The sequence below is a fragment of the Rhinoderma darwinii genome, chromosome 10 (genome assembly GCF_050947455.1).
Source record: "Rhinoderma darwinii isolate aRhiDar2 chromosome 10, aRhiDar2.hap1, whole genome shotgun sequence".
NCBI lineage: Eukaryota > Metazoa > Chordata > Amphibia > Anura > Rhinodermatidae > Rhinoderma > Rhinoderma darwinii.
The window spans coordinates 46517507-46538232 of NC_134696.1; the positions used below are offsets into that span (position 1 = coordinate 46517507).

Genomic DNA, 20726 nt, shown 5'->3' on the forward strand with positions numbered 1-20726 from the left:
CTCCGTCTGGCCAGGCTGCGATAGGCTCTCCCACTCCTAAGCCTGCCATCCTTAGTGGTGGAAGATGGAGTCAGTCTCAGAGACATAGACTCAGGTGCAGACTGATTACCTATGGGCGTATACAAAGAAGTTGTGCCTGGCAGATCCTTTACAGATGGTATACTTGCCTAAATTTTTGTATCTATTTCGTGCCTGTCCTGTGGTGCTGCAGAAGAAATTCTGCAGAAGAAATTCTTTCAACAGTTTGATAGTATACTGCGATCATTTTACTGGCAGGGTGGTACTCCTCGGTTCAGCCATAGTCATTTGCAATCCTTGGTTGCCTCATTTTGAATCGCTCCAGGGAGCAGGGATGTGGTTGGGGGCAGGGGTCAAATTTTTGGGTCAGGTATTTACGGTGGAGTCTGGTTTTGTATCCTTTTCCGAACTGAAGGATAGATTTAACATTTCAGAAAAAGTGTTTTTTCATTACCTGCAGTTGCGGCATGCCTGGTGTGCCCAATTTGGCTCTATGTCACCTCAGGTGGGGTTCTCTAGGCTAGAGGACCTTCTTGGGGCTCCGGATCTCTCAAAGGTCCTTACCCAATTATACACCTTCATGACATCCCTGGGTGCTAGGCCATTTAATAAGGCGTATCTGCAATGGTGGGGTGATGTTCCCACCTTGACGGAGGTGGACTGGCGGGAGGTATAATCCTCCTTTTTTGATTCGGTGGTAAGCGCAAGGGACTTCCTCATACAGTTTTGGTTCCTGCATAGGATTTATTACACTCCAGTTAGGCTTAAGTGGATGGGGGCATTGGCTTCGGATAGTTGTTTTAGATGTCAATCGGAGGTTGGTACCTTTCTGCATTGTGTGTGGATGTGTCGTAGAATTGCCCCCTTTTGGTCGGAGGTGGTGGAGTTTCTTCATACCCATTATGATTTGCCGCTACTTCTTTCCCCCCAGATGTGCCTCTTGGGCATTATGGATGAAGTTATTCATAATCACTATGCTAAGATATTCTTTTCTTTTGTTCTTTTTTGTGCCCGGGAGATTATATTTATGGCTTGGAAGAATACATATAGTCCGAGTATACTGCACCGGCAACAACTAGTGAATAAATATATACCTATGTATAAAAAGTTGTATCTTAGTAGGAAATGTCCAAATAAACTTGGGAATATTTGGTCCAGGTGGATAGAGACTATTGGCACTGCAGTATAATAGTCGCTTGAAAATGACTGAGATGTGGAAGTGTGGGGGGGGGGGGGGGATGTTCAGAGCACAAGGATGTTTGTGTGTGAGTGAGTAAGTGTTTCGATTCAGTTAGGCTTTCGGAGGTAATGCAGCTGTCCGACTTGACATTTATATGTGATGATACAGCCTCTCTGAATGTCTTTATTTTGTACTGTTTGTATATTTGTACGTGTTTTTCACAACAAAATTTTGAAAATAAAGCCTTTTAAAAAAAGAAAGAAAGTGGAGTGGACCAGTAGGAGACAGAGACCTATTTTCTCCAGATTTTCTCCAAGATTGTTTGTTTACTTCAGGAGTTTTAGAACGTTTTCCCAGAGTAACAAATGGTAAATGTTGCTATCATTGTTTTTTCTCATTCTTTTCTAGGGTCAGTGTCCTTTTAAAAGGAGGTTCCGAACAAGAGGCAAGTACCTCCACACGTTTAAACAATACAAAAAAAGTGATCAAAGCCATGAGCTGATTACATTTTTACTAACAGAAGTGTTATGTTGCCCAACTGGCAGCATGGTGGGCACTGCATCTTGCCTACAGTGCCATGTCATGTATTTATTTGGTTGGAAGTGAATGAGCTGCTACAGTGTATAAAGTCTTTGACTAATGTTGTATTGCAGGAGTTGTCACTGCTTCTCATGTAGTGCTCTAAATTTCTTATATTCTCTGTGTTAAAATTCACCAACAAAGTAATAGACAGCGCTCACATCTCGATGCAAATAAAGTATGATAACTTTAGCTTTAATCCGGTCGTGCAACGTTTCGACTCAACAGCCTTTCTCAAGCACAGAGCAGAAACATTACATTACCGGATTTAAGTTAAAGTTATCATACTTTTTTGCATCAAGAGGTGAGTCCTGTCTATTAATTAGTTGGTGGATATTGTGTTGGGGCCTGCCCATGCTATTGGGAATTTGGTTTTGTATGCCATCTTTTTTTTGTTCTTTTTGCACCTGTGTCAAATTTTAGTCACCAAGATCTGATTGCAGGGACTGTGTCTTTGAGAGTGGGTGAGTAGTTGGTACACGTAGCTCCCATTTAGGCCTCATTTACACGAGCGTGTGCGTTTTGCGCACGCAAAAAAACGCTGCGTTTTGCGTGCGCAAAAGGCAATTGACAGCTCCGTGTGTCATCCGTGTATGATGCGCGGCTGCGTGATTTTCGCGCAGCCGCCATCATAGAGATGAGGTAGTCGACGGCCGTCACTGTCCAAGGTGCTGAAAGAGCTAACTGATCGGCAGTAACTCTTTCAGCACCCTCGACAGTGAATGCCGATCACAATCTACACCAACCTGTGAATAAAAAAAGACGTTCACACTTACCATGAACTGCCTGCTTCCTCCAGTCCGGTCTCCCGGCCGTTGCCTTGGTGACGCGTCCCTCTCTTGTCATCCGGCCCCACCTCCCAGGATGACGCGGCAGGCCATGAGACCGCTGCAGCCTGTGATTGGCTGCAGCCTGTGCTTGGCCTGTGATTGGCTGCAGCTGTCACTTGGCCTGAATTGTCATCCCGGGAGGTCGGACTGGAGGAAGAAGCCGGGAGTTATCGGTAAGTCAGAACTTCTTTTTTTTTTTACACGTATATGTATATTGTGATCGAAAGTCACTGTCCATGGTGCTGAAACAGTTTAAGTCTTTCAGCACCGTGGGCAGTGACTGTCTCCTGACGTCGCGTACCCGAACATTTTTTGACGGGTTCGGTTAAAACGAGTTCGGCCGAACCCGGTGAAGTTCGGTGCGCTCATCTCTAATTTGACACTCCGTTTGGATGTTTGTAACCAGAAAAGCACGTGGTGCTTTTCTGTTTACATTCATCCTTTTGACAGCTCTTGCGTGATTTTCGCGCATGCAACGCAGGACCGTCAGTGTGGCATGCGTTGTTTTCACGCACCCATTGAAGTCAATGGGTGCGTGTTGCGTGAAAAACGCAAGAATATAGAACATGTCGTGAGTTTTACGCAACGCACTCACGCTGCGCAAAATTCACGCATCGTCTAAACAGCCCCATAGACTATTATAGGTGCGTACGACACGCGTGAAAAGCACGCGCGTCGCACGCGCGTATAATACGCTCGTGTAAATGAGGCCTTATAGTGATCTATGTACTATATGTTTAAATGGATGACTAAATATAAACAAGCGATTTACATTCAGCCTACTGGCCCTATAGATCACTGCCCAGGGACCACACTTTTACAGAGCATATACTAGGAATTTACACAGCTATTGTTATCATAAGTCTGACCCTGGCCACTACTTTGTGGTTTGATATTTCTATGGGTTAACATGGGATGTATAATATTGCACCTAGAGTCCATTTTATTTAGCAGAATATCCCCAATTTTTTTTTTTTTAGCTTTGTGCCCTCGTTATTGCCTCTCCCTGTCCCAGTCTACACAGCAAAGCTAAGCTCAGTGTGAAAACTGAAAAATGTCAAGATTTTTTGTAAAATTGTTATTTTCCTGATGCTTCTAATATTCTATTTAATAACATTTATTTCAGGTTCGTGACATGGAGTTTAGCTGCAGATATATTTATGTAGATGAGTCCAGAGCTCAAAATAAGGCACAGCAAGAAAGTCACCTGTCTCCATTAACAGTCCCAGAGTCCCAGGATGGTATGTAAATGTACAGAACCTACAATGTATTATTTATTTATATAGCAACATATCCTGCAGCGCTGTATAGAAGTTGTCCCCACTCACAGTCCCCGGTTGGGCTCGCAATCTAAATTTCCCTTAATCAGAAGATGTGGTAACAATTCTTCCCATTATTACAAATCCCCTGCAGATTTTTTTCTCTTTCATAGGAAAACCTTGAAGTTACGCAATAGTCGCGGACCGCGGCTCGCGGTAACTTGAATCTTCACCATGAACATTGCACGACTAAAAGTCACCTTGTAGCCCAAGCCATATAGTCTGACATTTCTCCCACCATTTTCAAACAAATACACCCCCTAATTTACGTTCTTCTTTAGTTCTTTTTGGATCCTGTTTTTTAGATCAGCAAGGTCCCATGAAAATGAAGTATATTGGTAGATGTGCTATGATCAACAGTTTTATTGTTTTATTAATCTGAAGATTTACACCTCTTGACAGTATTTTTCAGTTCATAGAAGACCCCACTATGTGTAAAGTGTGTAAATCGAATATTTTTTATTAACGGATGACACATTACATCAGTTTTGTCTTAATTTTTAAGAGCTTTCGCCTTTTGATGTGTTATTACAGGTTTTGTCCTTGGCCCAGGTTTTTATGATAATTTCCATTGTGGAGAGAGAGCAAGAAATGATGTAGAGGTTAATGGTAAGAGCCAGGGCAAAAACAAACAGCAGAAGTCTGGACAGTCTGTGGGCCCCTTTATCTCTGCAGCTGATTTGTTGAGAGTGAAGTTCCTTAACAAAGAGTGTCTATTCCATGGTCCCTTAAGGCTTCATTCACATCTGTGTCAGGGCGCCATTTTGACGTTCCGTCAGAACGGAGCCTTGACTGACACAAACAGAAACCCCACATATATGAATCACATAAACAACGCAAAAGTTTGAACAGCACATTCCAACAAAATAAAACAAAACGTGTATACAGGTGCAGGGACGCCTGTGACTGCAAATTTATACAGCAGACAAAAAATGTCAACAGCACACTGCGAACACTAATACCACCTAAGCCACTAAATATAAATAAATATGCATTACTGCAAAATCTACTTACAACCGGGAGTTTCTTGGGGCACGTTCTGATTAAATTGTGTTTGCCCACCTGCCACGACAAGGCGTCCTCCATAAGTGGGGACCTACTCTGCTCATACACCCAGAACTGGGACTAAGCCTACATATATCTGGGGATGGTAGGAACCAGCATTAAACTAATTAAAGTGAAGTTCTTAGTGCACATTTTGATCAAATTGTGTTTGTCCACCTGCCACGGCAAGGTGTCCTCCAGGGGTTTCTGTGACAGATCCAGTGCCAATGGTTTCCGTTTGTTTCCGTTATGCAAGGGTTCTGTCGTTTTGACAGAATTAATAGCATAGTCAACTACACTATTGATTCCGTCAAAACGACAGAACCCTTGCACAATGGAGACAAACAGAAACCATTGGCACCGGATCCTTTACCATTTAAATCAATGGATAGTGATGGAAACGGAAACCTATGGTTTCCGTTTGTGTCAGTCAGGGCTCCGTTCGGAGGGAAAGCTACGACGGCATGTCGGAACGGAGACCTGACGCAGATGTGAACGAGGCCTAACAGAAATACTTTAAGGGTACTTCCGCATAGCATAAACACTGCAGAATTCCACAGGGTTTTTGCAAGAGAAATTGACATGTTGCAGATTGATAATGCGCAAAGCAATTCAATTTATGCACTTTTACTGCATATTCTTTCTGCAGCGTGTGGATGAGATTTGTTGAAATCTCATCCCATGTGCTGCTATTGTAATACAGTGAGGATTTTCTGCAATGAAATCTATTGTGGAGAATCCACAGCTAATCCACCCCGTGTGCACCTACCTTTAGAAAATTTTGAGATTCCGTTCTACTTGGGGCTCACACTGCTTCTTTTCTACATGGGCATCTAGAAAAATGGCTGCACTTTGTAGGGTACTGTCTTAGCGACAGGAAACATTTGAAACTTGATGTCTACGCTGTTTTCATAACTCCCCACCATATAACCAGGAAGTGGCCGGGAGTCAGCGAGAGCAGAAAAAGATAGAACAGAGTTTAGGGGGCCCAGTTCTAGGGATAGATGCGTGTCTATCTGACATTTATGACATATCCTGTGGATATGTCATAAATGTCCCTCATGGGAAAACCCCTTTAAGACAGATTTCACATTGCAGTTATGAACTTCATAACTTGCAGGTTGATTGCATATAATTATTAATGCACGATCTTATTTTTCTGTGACTACAGGTGTACTTGACCCAGCTGTTTATGACAACTTACATTCTGCAGAGGGGCCCAGAAGTGATGCAGGAGTTAATGGTAAGGGTGTAGCTTAATATATAGATATAAGATGGAGAGATAGATAGATAGATAGATAGATAGATAGATAGATAGATAGATAGATAGATAAATAGATAGATATGAGATAAGATTTTATTGATAGATCTTCTGTTGTATTAACTATTTATACTTCACAAGTTCTCAGTTTGATATTAAGGCCCTTTTACATGGGCCAATGAACGGGTGAATGCGCACACTTTCGTTCGCTGCTTCCAACATGCCCAGCAATTAGTTGACAAACGAGCAAATGCGTGCATAAACATCACCGGTTGTCGACAGCACGTCTCCCCGTGGAAACAGCGATGTGCTGCTGACAATTCCCAGCAATGTGGGAGCATGAGCTATTAATGCAGTATTAGTAGACATAATTACCATTGGGCAAGGTGGATGACCATCCCTGCGGAGTTATAATCACAAACATATAGCTTGTCACCCATATGTAATAACTTTGCCATATTTAGGTTGTGTTATCCTTTCAGGGCTGGAGGAGCAACACTGCAGACTCTCTGAAGACTCTAATGTATATGTGGGTTTACAGCCAACATCTCCTGTGAAGGTAGAACGCAAGAAGACACCTCCTCCAGTTCCATATCCCAGAAAAACGTCTACAAACTCAGGTGCAGTTATTTTATTTCTAGGGTTAGATGACCAGAATCTCCTCCAGTGGGCCAAGGATTAGGGTTATAGTAGAGCCCAGTCATAACAGGGCTCATAACAGGGACCACTTTTTCAGATGCAAATTGCAGATGCAAATGCACCATATTTATAAAGTATCTGGCCACCATTCGTTTCATGTTTTCCTTATGGCCAACAGTTTCCAGTTTGGTCTAATTTGTGGTAAATGTCTGACGGATTAAATTTGCAGGACGGGAGATATTATCTTTGCTAAAAAAAAAAAACTGTCAGCAAGCCTGTAGGTCTCTGATCTTTCTTGTTTCAGAAATACCAACCACCTCCACGCGTAATAGTATGTATCATGCCACCAATGAAGGCCAAGCTGCGCAGCCAACCATCATCATGAGTTCTACAGCACAAAACAGACGACCACCTATTCCGGACCGCAAGCTGAAACCTTCTATATATAAACCATCTGGTAAAAGAACTGCATGGGATTTCCTCTCTCTGTTCGACATTATTGATATATAATACAATACTAGCATTTCTACAGCATTGCATGCCTACATTCTGGGGGTAGTCCTCAAATATCGTGCCAGCAGCTAGAGCAGAGAATGGCTACAAGGAGCTTCTCGCTCTCTCTCTCCCTCTCTCTCTATCGCTCTTTCTCTCTCTGGAGGACCCAGCATGTCTGTGTGAGGACAGCCCGTTCATTTCAATGGGCACAATGTAATGCTTCATTTTCTCTATAGAGGCGCTGCAGGGGCATTGAACACTTCCTTCTATTCTCCCATTGATTACAGCTAATCCCTGGGGTCTTAGTGGTGGGACACACTCTAATCAGCTAATTTCCTGGGGTCCTGATTATAAAAAAGCATCATACAAATTGGAAAACCTCTTTAACAGATTTCCAATTATTGTGCTACTCCAGTCAGCACAAAACTTACATTTTCTTTGTTCGTACTTCTACTGCAAACAGGAAAGTACTGTGTATTGTTATATTCTTCTTTAGGGACAGAAGTGTTGGGTCATGGGCCAGTGGGACTGTCCTGCTTCATCTGGCACACTTTAAGGCTATATACACCTTTTGGAAGTAATTGTATTTATTAAATGAATGTATTTTGTATTTTATGCAACTTTGAAATTCATTTTATCTGTAAAAAGGTAATAAAATCAGCAAAAATACAAAATGAAAGGCAGGTGGCCAAGGATAGTAAAACAAATCCCAAAAAAATCCTTCAAGTATATGAATGGAAAAAAGCCAAGGTCTGAACATATGGGACCCCTAGATAGTGGTAATGGGGGGTTGGTCACAGGGGATCAAGAGAAGGTAGAGTTACTAAATGGGTTCTTCAGCTCTGTATATACAACAGAAGAAAGAGCAGCTGATGTAGCTGGTGCCAGTGCTGTTAATATATCAGTTGATATACTGAATTGGATGAATGTAGATATGGTGCAAGCTAAATTAAATAAAATAAATGTACACAAGACATCGGGACCAGATGGGTTACACCCTAGAGTTCTTAAGGAGCTTAGTTCAGTTATTTCTTTCCCCCTCTTCATAATATTTAGAGAGTCTCTCATGACTGGTATAGTGCCAAGGGACTGGCGCAGGGCAAATGTGGTGCCTATTTTCAAAAAGGGTCTAGGTCTTCTCTGGGTAATTATAGACCAGTAAGCTTAACATCCATCGTGGGGAAAATGTTTGAGGGGCTATTGAGGGACTATATACAGGATTATGTGACAAAAAATAGCATTATAAGTGACAGCCAGCACGGTTTTACTAAGGACAGAAGTTGTCAAACGTATCTGATACGTTTTTATGAAGAGGTGAGTAGAAGCCTAGACAGAGGGGTCGCTGTGGATATAGTGTTTTTGGACTTTGCAAAGGCATTTGACACTGTCCCTCATAGACGTCTAATGGGTAAATTAAGGACTATAGGTTTAGAAAGTATCGTTTGGAATTGGATTGAGAATTGGCTCAAGTACCGTATCCAGAGAGTTGTGGTCAATGATTCCTACTCTGAATGGTCCCCAGTTATAAGTGGTGTACCCAGGGTTCAGTGCTGGGACCACTATTATTCAACTTATTTATTAATGATATAGAGGATGGGATTAATATCACTATTTCTATTTTTGCAGATCACACCAAGCTATGTAGTATTGTTCAGTCTATGGAAGATGTTCATGAATTACAGGCAGATTTAAACAAACTAAGTGTTTGGGCGTCCAGTTGGCAAATTAAGTTTAATGTAGATAAATGTAAAGTTATGCATCTGGGTACGAACAACCTGCATGCATCATATGTCCTAGGGGGAGCTACACTGGGGGAGTCACTTGTTGAGAAGGATCTGGGTGTACTTGTAGATCATAGACTAAATAACAGCATGCAATGTCAATCAGCTTCTTCAAAGGCCAGCAAGATATTGTCGTGTATTAAAAGAGGCATGGACTCGCGGGACAGGGATGTAATATTACCACTTTACAAAGCATTAGTGAGGCCTCATCTGGAATATGCAGTTCAGTTCTGGGCTCCAGTTCATAGAAAGGATGCCCTGGAGTTAGAAAAAATACAAAGAAGAGCAACGAAACTAATAAGGGGCATGGAGAATCTAAGTTATGAGGAAAGATTGAAAGAATTAAACCTATTTAGCCTTGAAAAAAGACGACTAAGGGGGGACATGATTAATTGATATAAATATATGAATGGCACATACAAAAAATATGGTGAAATCCTGTTCTATGTAAAACCCCCTCAAAAAACAAGGGGGCACTCCCTCCGTCTGGAAAAAAAAGGTTCAACCTGCAGGGGCGACAAGCCTTCTTTACTGTGAGAACTGTGAATCTATGGAATAGCCTACCGCAGGAGCTGGTCACAGCAGGGGCAGTAGATGGCTTTACAAAAGGGTTAGATAATTTCCTAGAACAAAAAAGTATTAGCTCCTATGTGTAGACATTTTTTACTTCCCCTTTCCCATCCCTTGGTTGAACTTGATGGACATGTGTCTTTTTTCAACCGTACAAACTATGTAACTATATAACTTTTATTAAAAAAAATTTGCCCGGCTGAGTGCGGATCCCGTGTGTCTCTGACACACAGCATCCAGCTAATATCGCTCACATCTAAGTTATAAACTTAGATGTGAGCGATATTAACTGGATGATTTTGTGATCGATATTAGCTGGATCCTATGTGTCAGAGACACGCAGAACCCGCTCTCATCCGAGTCGTCAGTTCAGCTCAACTGACAAATTTGGCTGAGACAGAATGATACAGAATCTGTATTGTAAAAAGTTAATATTTTTTTTTTTTATAAAAGTGAATTTTAAAGTTGCAGAAAAATACAAAATACATTCATTTAATAAAAAAAAAATTGCTTCCAAAGGTGTACATAGCCTTTGAGAGGCATGCCACAGCTCATGAAGAATTGGTTTAAAACACGGCTCTATAGTTTCTAATCTTATCATTTTAAAGGGGTTTTCCAGCCACTAAAAATTGATGGCCTTTTCCCAGGATACGCATTTGGTGGTGATACACAGGTATTGCAGCCTTTTCTTCCATTGAAAGAGGCTCTGTCACCAGATTTTGCAACCCCTATCTGCTATTGCAGCAGATAGGCGCTGCAATGAAGATTACAGTTTTTACTACTTTTACTAGCTGGGCGTTCTGACGAGAAGTATCATCGACTTACCTGCAAACGCCGATGCTGCTGCAGAATCAAATGTAGCCTCTGGTGCCGATGTGTCCTCGCTCGTCTGACACGATGCAGGACCTGTGAGTGACGTCACAGCGTGATCTCTCGAGAACACGCTCTGTGTCTGCACTGCCAGAAGCTGGGCGTTCTGAAGAGAAGTGGATGATACTTCTCATCAGAACGCCCAGCTAGTAAAAGTAGTAAACACGCCCAGATGTACGCACATAATACACGCCCAGTTGGACTTTTACTTTAAACACGCCCACTTGGACTTTTTCAAGCCTCATTTGCATAAATACAAAAATGGTCATAACTTGGCCAAAAATGCTCGTTTTTTTAAAATAAAAACGTTACTGTAATCTACATTGCAGCGCCGATCTGCTGCAATAGCAGATATGGGTTGCAAAATCTGGTGACAGAGCCTCTTGAAGTGAATGTAAGAAGGCTGCAATACCTGTGAATTGCCACTAAATGTGTGTCCACGATTCACAGTGAGCAAGAAAAAATTAAAGGGAAGCAGCACTTGTCCGAGCGCTGCAGCCCCTTCAAAACAGCTGTTTGGTGGGGGTCCCGAAAGTCGGATCCTGACCTATCAGCTATTGATGGTCTATCCTGAGGATAGGCCATACATTTTTACTGGCTGGGAACCCCCTTTACTGATAGTCCCGACAGCTGCATATATGTAATATAAATGTGGCACTCTTCATATAGTTATTACTAGTCTTCAAGCTTCTTTGGTTTTTTACTTTTTCTTTTTGTTTTCAATTTCTCCTACTACCTTTACAATTCTCACTAAACCTATATGTAAATTTTTGTTCTATTCATTTATACGAGATTTACCAATTCTATAGTTGTACTCAAGCCTGAAGCACTCGTATATGATTATGCAACCTGTGAAGATTTGAAACCAACTGGTAAGAAGAAAACCTTTCCAAAAAGAGCACAGATAAAGATGTAAATGATTGCCTCGTAGTTGACACTCACATATGCTTAGTTGATAAAATGCTTATATATAGAAATATACAAAACAAATGGCTGTGCTATTATTTTTATACTATAAATACTGCAGTTTTTAATTTGGAAGCATGATCCAGCAAAGGGTAGTAGGTGCCCCATGTATGTACAGTACTAAGAATACAAATTTACAAACCTTAAGGTATTCTGAGAATTATTTTTCTGCAATCCAAGCACATAAATGTTCCCCCATAAAAATGTTAGGTCACAAAAAAAAGTTTATAGCAATCAATAAATGTCATTTACTGAGTTTCTACAAATACCTATAATTTTTCTTGTATAATAGTTTCTTCTGCTTTTAAACCACGGTGGTCGTTTTTGTTTATTCCACCACATACATTTCATATTTTCTTTAAAAAGTTCTAATTTTGCCCCAGTATGATACAACTTGTGGCCCAGACCCGACCACATGACACTCATGAAAGACGTGAATAAATCAAAAGTGTACATCAACTGTTCATAACTGTAAGGCTTCGTTCACATCTGCGTCGGGGTTCCATTCATGGGTTCCGTCAGACCTTTCAGTCAGGGAAACCCATGACCAGAAACCAAACAGAAACCATAGCTTTCCGTTTGCATTACTATTGATTTCAATGGTACTGCTTCCGTTGCTAATGGTTTCTGTTTCTCTCCTTTCCGTAAGGTTTCCGTTTTTTTTGGTGGAATCAATAACGTAGTCGACTACGCTATAGATTCCGCCAGATAAACAGAAACCCTACAGAACGGAGAGAAAAACGGAAAATAATATGATTACTATATATGTACAGATTTATGGATTTCAGGGAGGGCTGTTCATAGTTTAATCTCTACAACCATTTTCTTGTTCGTAGATGTGCCCCAGGGTATAACCATAGCACCATTTGGCCATGAGTACTTGACAGTGCTGCCCACACTCCCCAGCGATCTGAAAGTACAGACGGCTAAACCTCCAGACTGTCCGCTGGCAACTTCACCTGGTAACCGTACACCACCTACGTATTACTGATATTTTCTAGTGTTTGTCATCTGTACAGTAAAAATCCTATAATCGGGAATTATGGGGACCTGATCGTTTGGATTAACAAATTATTCTGTATGATCAAATATCAGCTATAACAGCCCTCTCTTCTTGGAAGGCTTTCCACAAGATTTTGGAGAGTGTCTGTGGGAATATATGCCCATTCAGCCAAAAAAAGCATTTGTCCTATCTATCTATCTATCTATCTATCTATCTATCTATCTATCTATCTATCTATCTATCTATCTATCGCCCTATCTATCTATCTATCGCTCTATCTATCGCTCTATCTATCTAATCTATCTATCTATCTATCTATCTATCTATCTATCTATCTATCTATCTATCTATCTATCTATCTATCTATCTATCTATCTATCTATCTATCGCTCTGTCTGTCTGTCTGTCTATCTATCTATCTATCTATCTATCTATCTATCTATCTATCTATCTATCTATCTATCTATCTATCTATCTTCAGAATACTTTTGGTTTGCTCATTCTGTTGAGATGGTGAGATGGTTTTCTAACATATCTTTATTATGTGTAGTCCCTTCTATTGAACAACGATTGCCAGCCAACTGCAACATACTGCTTCTGAACATTGGAAAGATGATCGAGGACTCTGGTAAGAGGACAGAAATATTTATACTATGAAGTTTTAGACATGGATGGTACATGATATGATATATAAAATTGAACATAAATAATACAGGAGTAGTCTTCCACACAGGAACACTCACATACCTGAGAAGACCATCACAAACGTCATACCACTTCTCTGCAGACAACCCTGGGCATACATGCTCTACATTTCTCAAGCCGAGGTTGGGTTAGACAAAAAACCACAGTGGCTCAGTTGCCAGGGCCCAAATCCACCTGAAAACGGCCCTCCTTTATTTGTCAGTTGTAATTAACCTTATGGCCTCAATGTCTGAGATAAGTCTCAGCACTTACATGTCTACGTACTGACGGGGTGGATCATTTCCTAGTAGTAATATGTGCTAAAAATCATGTTTTTATTCCTTAGATACTCATATCCAAGTACCCCCATTACTGTGCAGCGGCTGCTCTGCTGCCTGCTCGAAGCTCAACTATGTAGATGATACCAAGGTAAGTGACCGTACACAAAAACATCAAACATATGCAGTTGTCTGGTTTGTATTGTTGCGTCCCAAACAGATACGTAACAAATAAATTCTGGTTCTTGAGGATTGGTAGCATCTATTGAAAGCAATGCTGCAGCTTCTTTTTACCTTGCAGTTCTTCATTGATAGCATCTGCACAACCCCTTTAAAATATGGAGACACAAAAACAAATAATTTTGAAAAAAAAGTGTTTTTACTGTGTATAAAAGTAGTAAAACATAAAAAACCTAAGTTAATAAAAAGTTAATCAATAAATTATATGCAGCCCAAAATGGTGCTATTAAAAATACATGTCCTGCAAAAAAAAAAAGAAGTCCTTATACAGCTATGTCGATGGAAATATAAAAAAGTTATAGCTCTTTGAATGCGACGATGGAAAATCTTCAAAAATTGCTTGGTCATTAAGGTTTAAAATACCTTCAGTATTAAGGCACCCTGTCAAAACAAAACGAAAAATATGGTTTTAGGTAAGATTAGCATAATGAAATAACCAAATATTACTTTCTGGTCCATTATTCTGATAGGTAAATTGTCATTTAATCCTGAAAATCAAGACAGAAAAAAAAATATTTTAGGGTTATTTGCTATTAGGACACAGGGATTCTCTCTTTTTGTTCCTTTGTCAGCACCCCCCCCCCCTCAGGACCTGCCTTTGCTCATCAGTACCACAGCATATGGAGATGAATTGTCCAGTAACATAGTTAGCAAGATTGAAAAAAGTCTATCAAGCTCAACCTATTATCCTGCCGTGTTAATCCAGAGGAATCCAATGAGACAGTTGTTAATTGCCTGATTTTAAGAGGAAAATATTATTTCTAACTCCAAATATGGCAATCAGTATAAATCCCTGGATCAACGACCCATCTCTAATAATCTAGTCCTCATAATTTGTGATATTATAACTTTCAAGAAAGCCGTCCAGACTCCTAATGAACTCTTTTAATTATTCAACCATCACAACATCCTCTGGCAGAGAGTTCCCTAGTGTCACTGCTCTTACAGTAAAGAATCCCCTTCTTTGTTTGTGTAGTAATCTTCTATCTGTAGAGGGTGCCCCCTTGTTATAGTTACAGGCATAGGTATAAACAGATCATTAGAGAGATCTCTGTACTGTCCATTGACAATTTTTGTAGATAGTTATTAGATAGCCCCTGAGTCTTTCTTTTAAAACCCATTCCCTAATTAACCTGTTCGCCTTCCTCAGCAACCACTCCAGTTCAGTAAAGGGATTGTCGTACCAGGACATATTGTCGTCGTAGAAGGGGTCCCCTGCTAAGTACCCCATCTATGAGCCAGGCCAGGGAGCTGCATTGTAAGATCTAAATGCCCACCATGTAATATTACATTTCCCTTGCAGTGGCCGACTAAGTCAGACAAGGGTTCTCACAGCAAAATCAGCTGATTTTTGGGGGTGCCAGAAGCTGATCCCCACTGGGGCTGCATTCTAAAAGGCATTGTCTCTGATTGCTGTAAGCCTTTGAGATTTACAAAGCAAAATATGGCAAAAAATGTACATGGTATGCACCAACGTCAACAGTTTTTAAAACGGTCTAGAAAAAGAGATATGCGTAAGTCATAAGTCATAAAATGCGAATGGAAATTTAAATTTCCATTTAAAGGTATGCCCCATATTTTGGGAGAAAATACTGGTGTACAAGTAAAGCAACCATGAGGTGGTATAAAGAAGAAAAATATCCTATCAAGCCTATAAAGTTTTACTTGTCTTGTAAATTGATGCATCCTACATCAGGAAAAAAATCTCCTCCTAAAGTGTGAAAGTGCGCCCCTCTTCCGCTTTATCCTGCATTGTACACTGAGCTGGTTCTTTACCCCACCTATCCCTTTTTATAGAGTGTGTAGATCACATGAGCATGGCTAAAACGTAAACTAGCTGCAAAGATGAACTAGTCATAATAACAAAATGTCAGGGGAAATTATACAATTGCCTCACTTACCTTGTAATGTGAGTTTTGCACCTTCTGATAACTTTCACCCTATGGCACTTTAGTACATTTTTAATGCATTTATTGTATTTCCTTCAGGCATGGACTTGTGTTTTCTGTACTGCTGAAAATCCCTTGTCCGATGATAACAGATTTGAGATAAGAGAAGAGGGGGATGAAATTTACGCTCAAGACGCCCAGCCTGAGAGCGAATACTCATTTGCTGAGCAAACCATGATAATATTCTGCATTGATATATCAGGGAGCATGAGTGTGACCACAGAGGTGAGGAGTCAGTGTCCATATTTATCTACAGCTGGTTACCATTGACAATGTCCCTCCGCAACAGCTTTCTTACTCCGGTACTTTTTCGTCCTTCTCTTGCATGGTTTTATCTTGAAGCTGCCGGTTTCTTGTGTTAAACTAGTCTGTGTAGCATGGACAGGCAGTATATTGTACATCAAACAACTTCAGTACATTTCTTAAAGTGCTTTTATTATGCTGGAAAACATATTTCACATTCTATTGCAGGTGACACAAGACCAGAGCAATGATTATAATGTAGTCTACAAAACAAGAATGGAGGTAAACAACAATATACACAATCTATACTTTATTATAATATATATATTACATGGGAGTGCCTCTTTTGGTCTCGTTTAAAGAATATATTGGCTAATTACAGAAATCTCTGCCCTGGAATCTTACTTATGAGGAAAGAATTAAAAGAATTCTATTTTTTTTTAGTCTGAGAAGAGAAGGAAGCTGCGGGAGGGGGTGGGGAGTGGGTGGTTTCGACAAATTTGTGTGTGTATATATATATATATATACTAGTAGCTAGTAGCTTGAGATAGGTTCTGAGACTAACCGAAACGTCGCTCACTTGAGGTGAATAAATCCACCCTATTTCATCTACTCTGAAGTCCTGGTGCTGTTATTTTGTTCTATGGTATATATACAAGCTGAGGAACTGATTCATCCCCTGATAACGAGCACATGGCCTAATATATAGGTACATGGATATATATAGCCTGTACAAGAAACACAATAAACAGCTTTTCAATGTGAAGTTCACTCAAAAGACAAGAATCTCCCTCCGGGCTGAAGAGGTGCAATCTCCAGAGACGACAAGCCTTCTATATTTAGAGCAGTGAATCTGTGGAATAGTCTAAGCCTAAGGAACTGGTTTTATCAGAAACAGTTGATAGCTTCAAGAAAGGCCTAGATGATTTATTAGTATAAATGGATACCAACGGCGCCCAACGAACCCCATTGACTTACAATGTGGTCCGTCTAGTTCTGTCGGGTAAATGAATACTTATATATTTATAAATATAGTTAATATAGCAGTAATGCAATATGAAATACCCCATATATTCAATGTGTGCGTATATCTTAGCACCTGCAGAGTGCTGCTGTATGCTTGCGTTTGTTTGCTTTGCATTGCAGTCACAACAGACCTGCCCCTATATAATTATTTTACTTTTTAGGAGGTGCTGACCAACTTTGTTTTTTTGCATGGTTCCGTGATGGTGTCTGGTGCTTTGACAGGAAAAATAGCGCCATTCTTCCTGTGAGATTTAACAGAACTGAAGAGGTGCCAAACAGACCCTCCAATTCAGAAGTGACCAAAGCTTTAGTCATATCCCTCACGTAATGCCAGGGTGGTAAAATACCTCTTGCCATAGACGTTGAGTTGGCCTGGTGGCAACTGCTATTGACAGTAAATTCGCTATTGTAACATTTCCTATGGTGCTATGTAAATACTGCTCTGACTTAAAGAGGCTCTGTCACCAGATTTTGCAGCCCCTATCTGCTATTGCAGCAGATAGGCGCTGCAATGTAGATTACAGTAACGTTTTTATTTTTAAAAAACGAGCATTTTTGGCCAAGTTATGACCATTTTCGTATTTATGCAAATGAGGCTTGCAAAAGTACAACTGGGCGTGTTTAAAAGTACAAGTACAACTGGGCGTGTATTATGTGCGTACATCGGGGCGTGTTTACTACTATTACTAGCTGGGCGTTGTGTATAGAAGTGTCATCCACTTCTCTTCACAACGCCCAGCTTCTGGCAGTGCAGATCTGTGACGTCACTCACAGGTCCTGCATCGTGACGGCCACATCGGCACCAGAGGCTACAGTTGATTCTGCAGCAGCATCAGCATTTGCAGGTAAGTAGCTACATCGACTTACCTGCAAACGCCGATGCTGCTGCAGAATCATCTGTAGCCTCTGGTGCCGACACGATGCAGGACCTGTGAGTGACGTCACAGTGCTGCACTGCCAGAAGCTGGGCGTTGTGAAGAGAAGTGGATGACACTTCTATACACAACGCCCAGCTAGTAAAAGTAGTAAACACGCCCCGATGTACGCACATAATACACGCCCACTTGGACTTTTACTTTTCAACACGCCCACTTGGACTTTTGCAAGCCTCATTTGCATAAATACGAAAATGGTCATAACTTGGCCAAAAATGCTCGTTTTTTAAAAATAAAAACGTTACTGTAATCTACATTGCAGCGCCTATCTGCTGCAATAGCAGATAGGGGCTGCAAAATCTGGTGACAGAGCCTCTTTAAAGGGGTTTCCCATCAGAGACATGTATGACATATTCACAGGACATGTCATAAATGTCAGATAGATGCGGGTTTATATGACTATATGGTCGGGAGTTACGAAGACAGCATAGCTCGCTGAGCTACGCTGTTTCCGTAACTCCCACAGTAGTGAATAGCAGTTACGGAAGCAGTGTAGCATGCGAGCTACGCTGTTTCCGTAACTGACATTCAGTTCTATGGGACGTACGGAAACGGCGTAGATCAGCGAGCTACGCTGTTTTCTAATTCATGGTCGGAATTCACCTGGTTCACCCACAACACAGAGCAGCAGAACAGAGTTTAGGGTGCCCTGTTCTTGAGATAGGTGCGGGTTCCAGAGGTGGGACCCGCATCTATCTGACGTTTACGACATATCCTCTGGATATGTCATCAATGTCTCTCATGGGAAAACCCCTTTAATCCTAGAGAACACACATCTTTATTAGGCCGTTGACAAATTATTATTTAATTAAATTTGTCCAACCATTAAAATAACCATGTTACTTGAGTCTAGATTAATTTTTAACTAAGCTCCGATATAATCATGTAGTAAGGTGTATTTCACTCTGTTTACTTTCAGGCTGTAAAATCGGCATTGAATCAAACTCTGGACTTTCTTCATAAGCAGTATTCTAACAAGAGAGTAGCACTTGTAACCTTCAGTGACCAGGTAACAATATCATATGTATGTGCAAAACTCCAATTGTAAAGTAATGTCAACTATAGACTTTGCATTGTGTGGTTCCTCTGCTGTTCCTCCTGGAAATATATGAATAAATTGACAACTGGTCGTTACCATTTCCTTTGTCAACAGAGGGTGACCCCTACACTCTCTGATACTGTCAGCACTGATTGGACAGTGTCAGACTGTGTTGGAAATCATCCCATTGACAATAGGAAAGGTAGCACCCAGTTGTCATTGTATTCATACATTTCCAGGAGGAATAACAGAAGAGTGGCACACTCAAAGTTCGCATGTTATTTCTCGTGGAATACAAGTATTTACTAAAATTAACATGTCAGGAGAGCTGATCGGTCATATTTAAACGGGGTTTCCAGTTTAGAAAACCCATTTTCATATACCCTATTAGAAAATCCTGAGCTAATATGATTCAGGATCCTTATCTCTTGGCCAGGGTGGAGAGCGGTTATACAAAGAGCGTATCTCGTCCTGGAGTTCCTGTCCTATCCTGCATTATACATACAGCCCATTAATTTCAATGGCAACTGTGTAATGCCTAATTTCCGCTGTGGTGGCGCTGCAGGAAAATCAAACACGTATTGTCAGGTTTCCTCACAAATAACAGCTGATTGCTGGGGGTCCCAGCAAGGGGACATTTTGTGATCAACTTATTGTCAAGGGATCCTTCTAACAAGTAGGGATTGTCCTGTGAGACTAATACATATAAAATGTATATTCATTAAGAAAATAGCTGCATTAAACTATTTAAGAGATATGTTTTCAGTTGTATATGCAAGATATTACATCCCCCAATGTTTCATTTCTGTATGAAAGGATCTATTGAATAGAATAACATCCCCATCACATAGACAGGATGTAGATAACATCATGAGATATTCCGGATGTATTTGTAGCTAAGTAGGAATGCGTTACCATATGTAGAAGTGGCGTATATATTCTACAGTTGTCATCAAAGCGAAGATCCCGTTTAAGCCTACCCCAACTATTAAACTGGTAGACAGAGCAGTGGGAGGGATTCCCTGCTTCTCTTCCTGCTCTTGACCAATCGGCATTCATACAGACCCTCTTGGCATTGCTGATTTGCTGAGAACTAGGAAGAGAAGTCCTCACAAGGCACTTACTGACCAATGACGTGAGTAATCCTCAGAACTGTCTAGTGGTCACCATATCCAGCCACTTGTTTAACTCTTTAAAGTCCTCTTTCAGATGTCCTTTGTTTAAAATGCATATATCTGATGCCATAAGCACTATATACTGGTTCCATTACAAATTTAAATTATATTTTGTATGGACTTTCCCCGATTAAAAAACCCTAAAAAAACACTTTAGTTTCTGTGAATGATTTTTTTATGTTCATGTCTTTGGTTTGTATTCAGGTGAAGCTTTATGGTGATGGCACTAAACAGCCACTGGTGCTAGAGGATGCAGAGCTCTTAGATCCTGATTATCTGAAATCACAGGGTAAAGACCAACCCGTGCCGCTTCCGCTAATAGAGACTCTGCATGTCCTTAAAGGAGAGATTGAATGGTAATGTGCACTGTTCTCCTTCCTGTTTTACCTTATTATGACTTGTAGTATGATCTGATCTGGGATACGTGTTTTTTTTTTCCAATGCCATGCCTTGTAAATATAAAAATAATTGAATTTGATATTTCATTTTTTATTACAGCCTAGAAGAACAGGGAGCTACAGCACTGGGGCCTGCAGCTCTGGTTTCAATAGCGATGGCTTCCAAGTGTCCAGGATCCAAGGCAAGTGAGTGGTAGTTTACAA

The 20726-nt window shown here is 40.7% G+C and overlaps 1 protein-coding gene across 1 annotated transcript in view; it reads left to right on the top strand.

The window, feature by feature from the left end:
* Positions 1 to 485: 485 nt before the first annotated feature.
* The window catches only part of LOC142662598 (circularly permutated Ras protein 1-like), a 32681-nt gene continuing 12440 nt past the window's right edge, over positions 486 to 20726 (top strand). Inside the window, exons 1-16 of the mRNA XM_075840810.1 lie at positions 486 to 523; positions 1607 to 1643; positions 3734 to 3848; positions 4461 to 4535; positions 6142 to 6213; positions 6714 to 6851; positions 7175 to 7327; positions 11396 to 11458; positions 12389 to 12514; positions 13106 to 13183; positions 13586 to 13668; positions 15746 to 15931; positions 16178 to 16231; positions 18830 to 18919; positions 20329 to 20480; positions 20623 to 20704. Of these exons, the coding sequence (XP_075696925.1) occupies positions 486 to 523; positions 1607 to 1643; positions 3734 to 3848; positions 4461 to 4535; positions 6142 to 6213; positions 6714 to 6851; positions 7175 to 7327; positions 11396 to 11458; positions 12389 to 12514; positions 13106 to 13183; positions 13586 to 13668; positions 15746 to 15931; positions 16178 to 16231; positions 18830 to 18919; positions 20329 to 20480; positions 20623 to 20704 (1542 nt within the window). The remainder of the gene's footprint in view (positions 524 to 1606; positions 1644 to 3733; positions 3849 to 4460; positions 4536 to 6141; positions 6214 to 6713; positions 6852 to 7174; positions 7328 to 11395; positions 11459 to 12388; positions 12515 to 13105; positions 13184 to 13585; positions 13669 to 15745; positions 15932 to 16177; positions 16232 to 18829; positions 18920 to 20328; positions 20481 to 20622; positions 20705 to 20726) is intronic.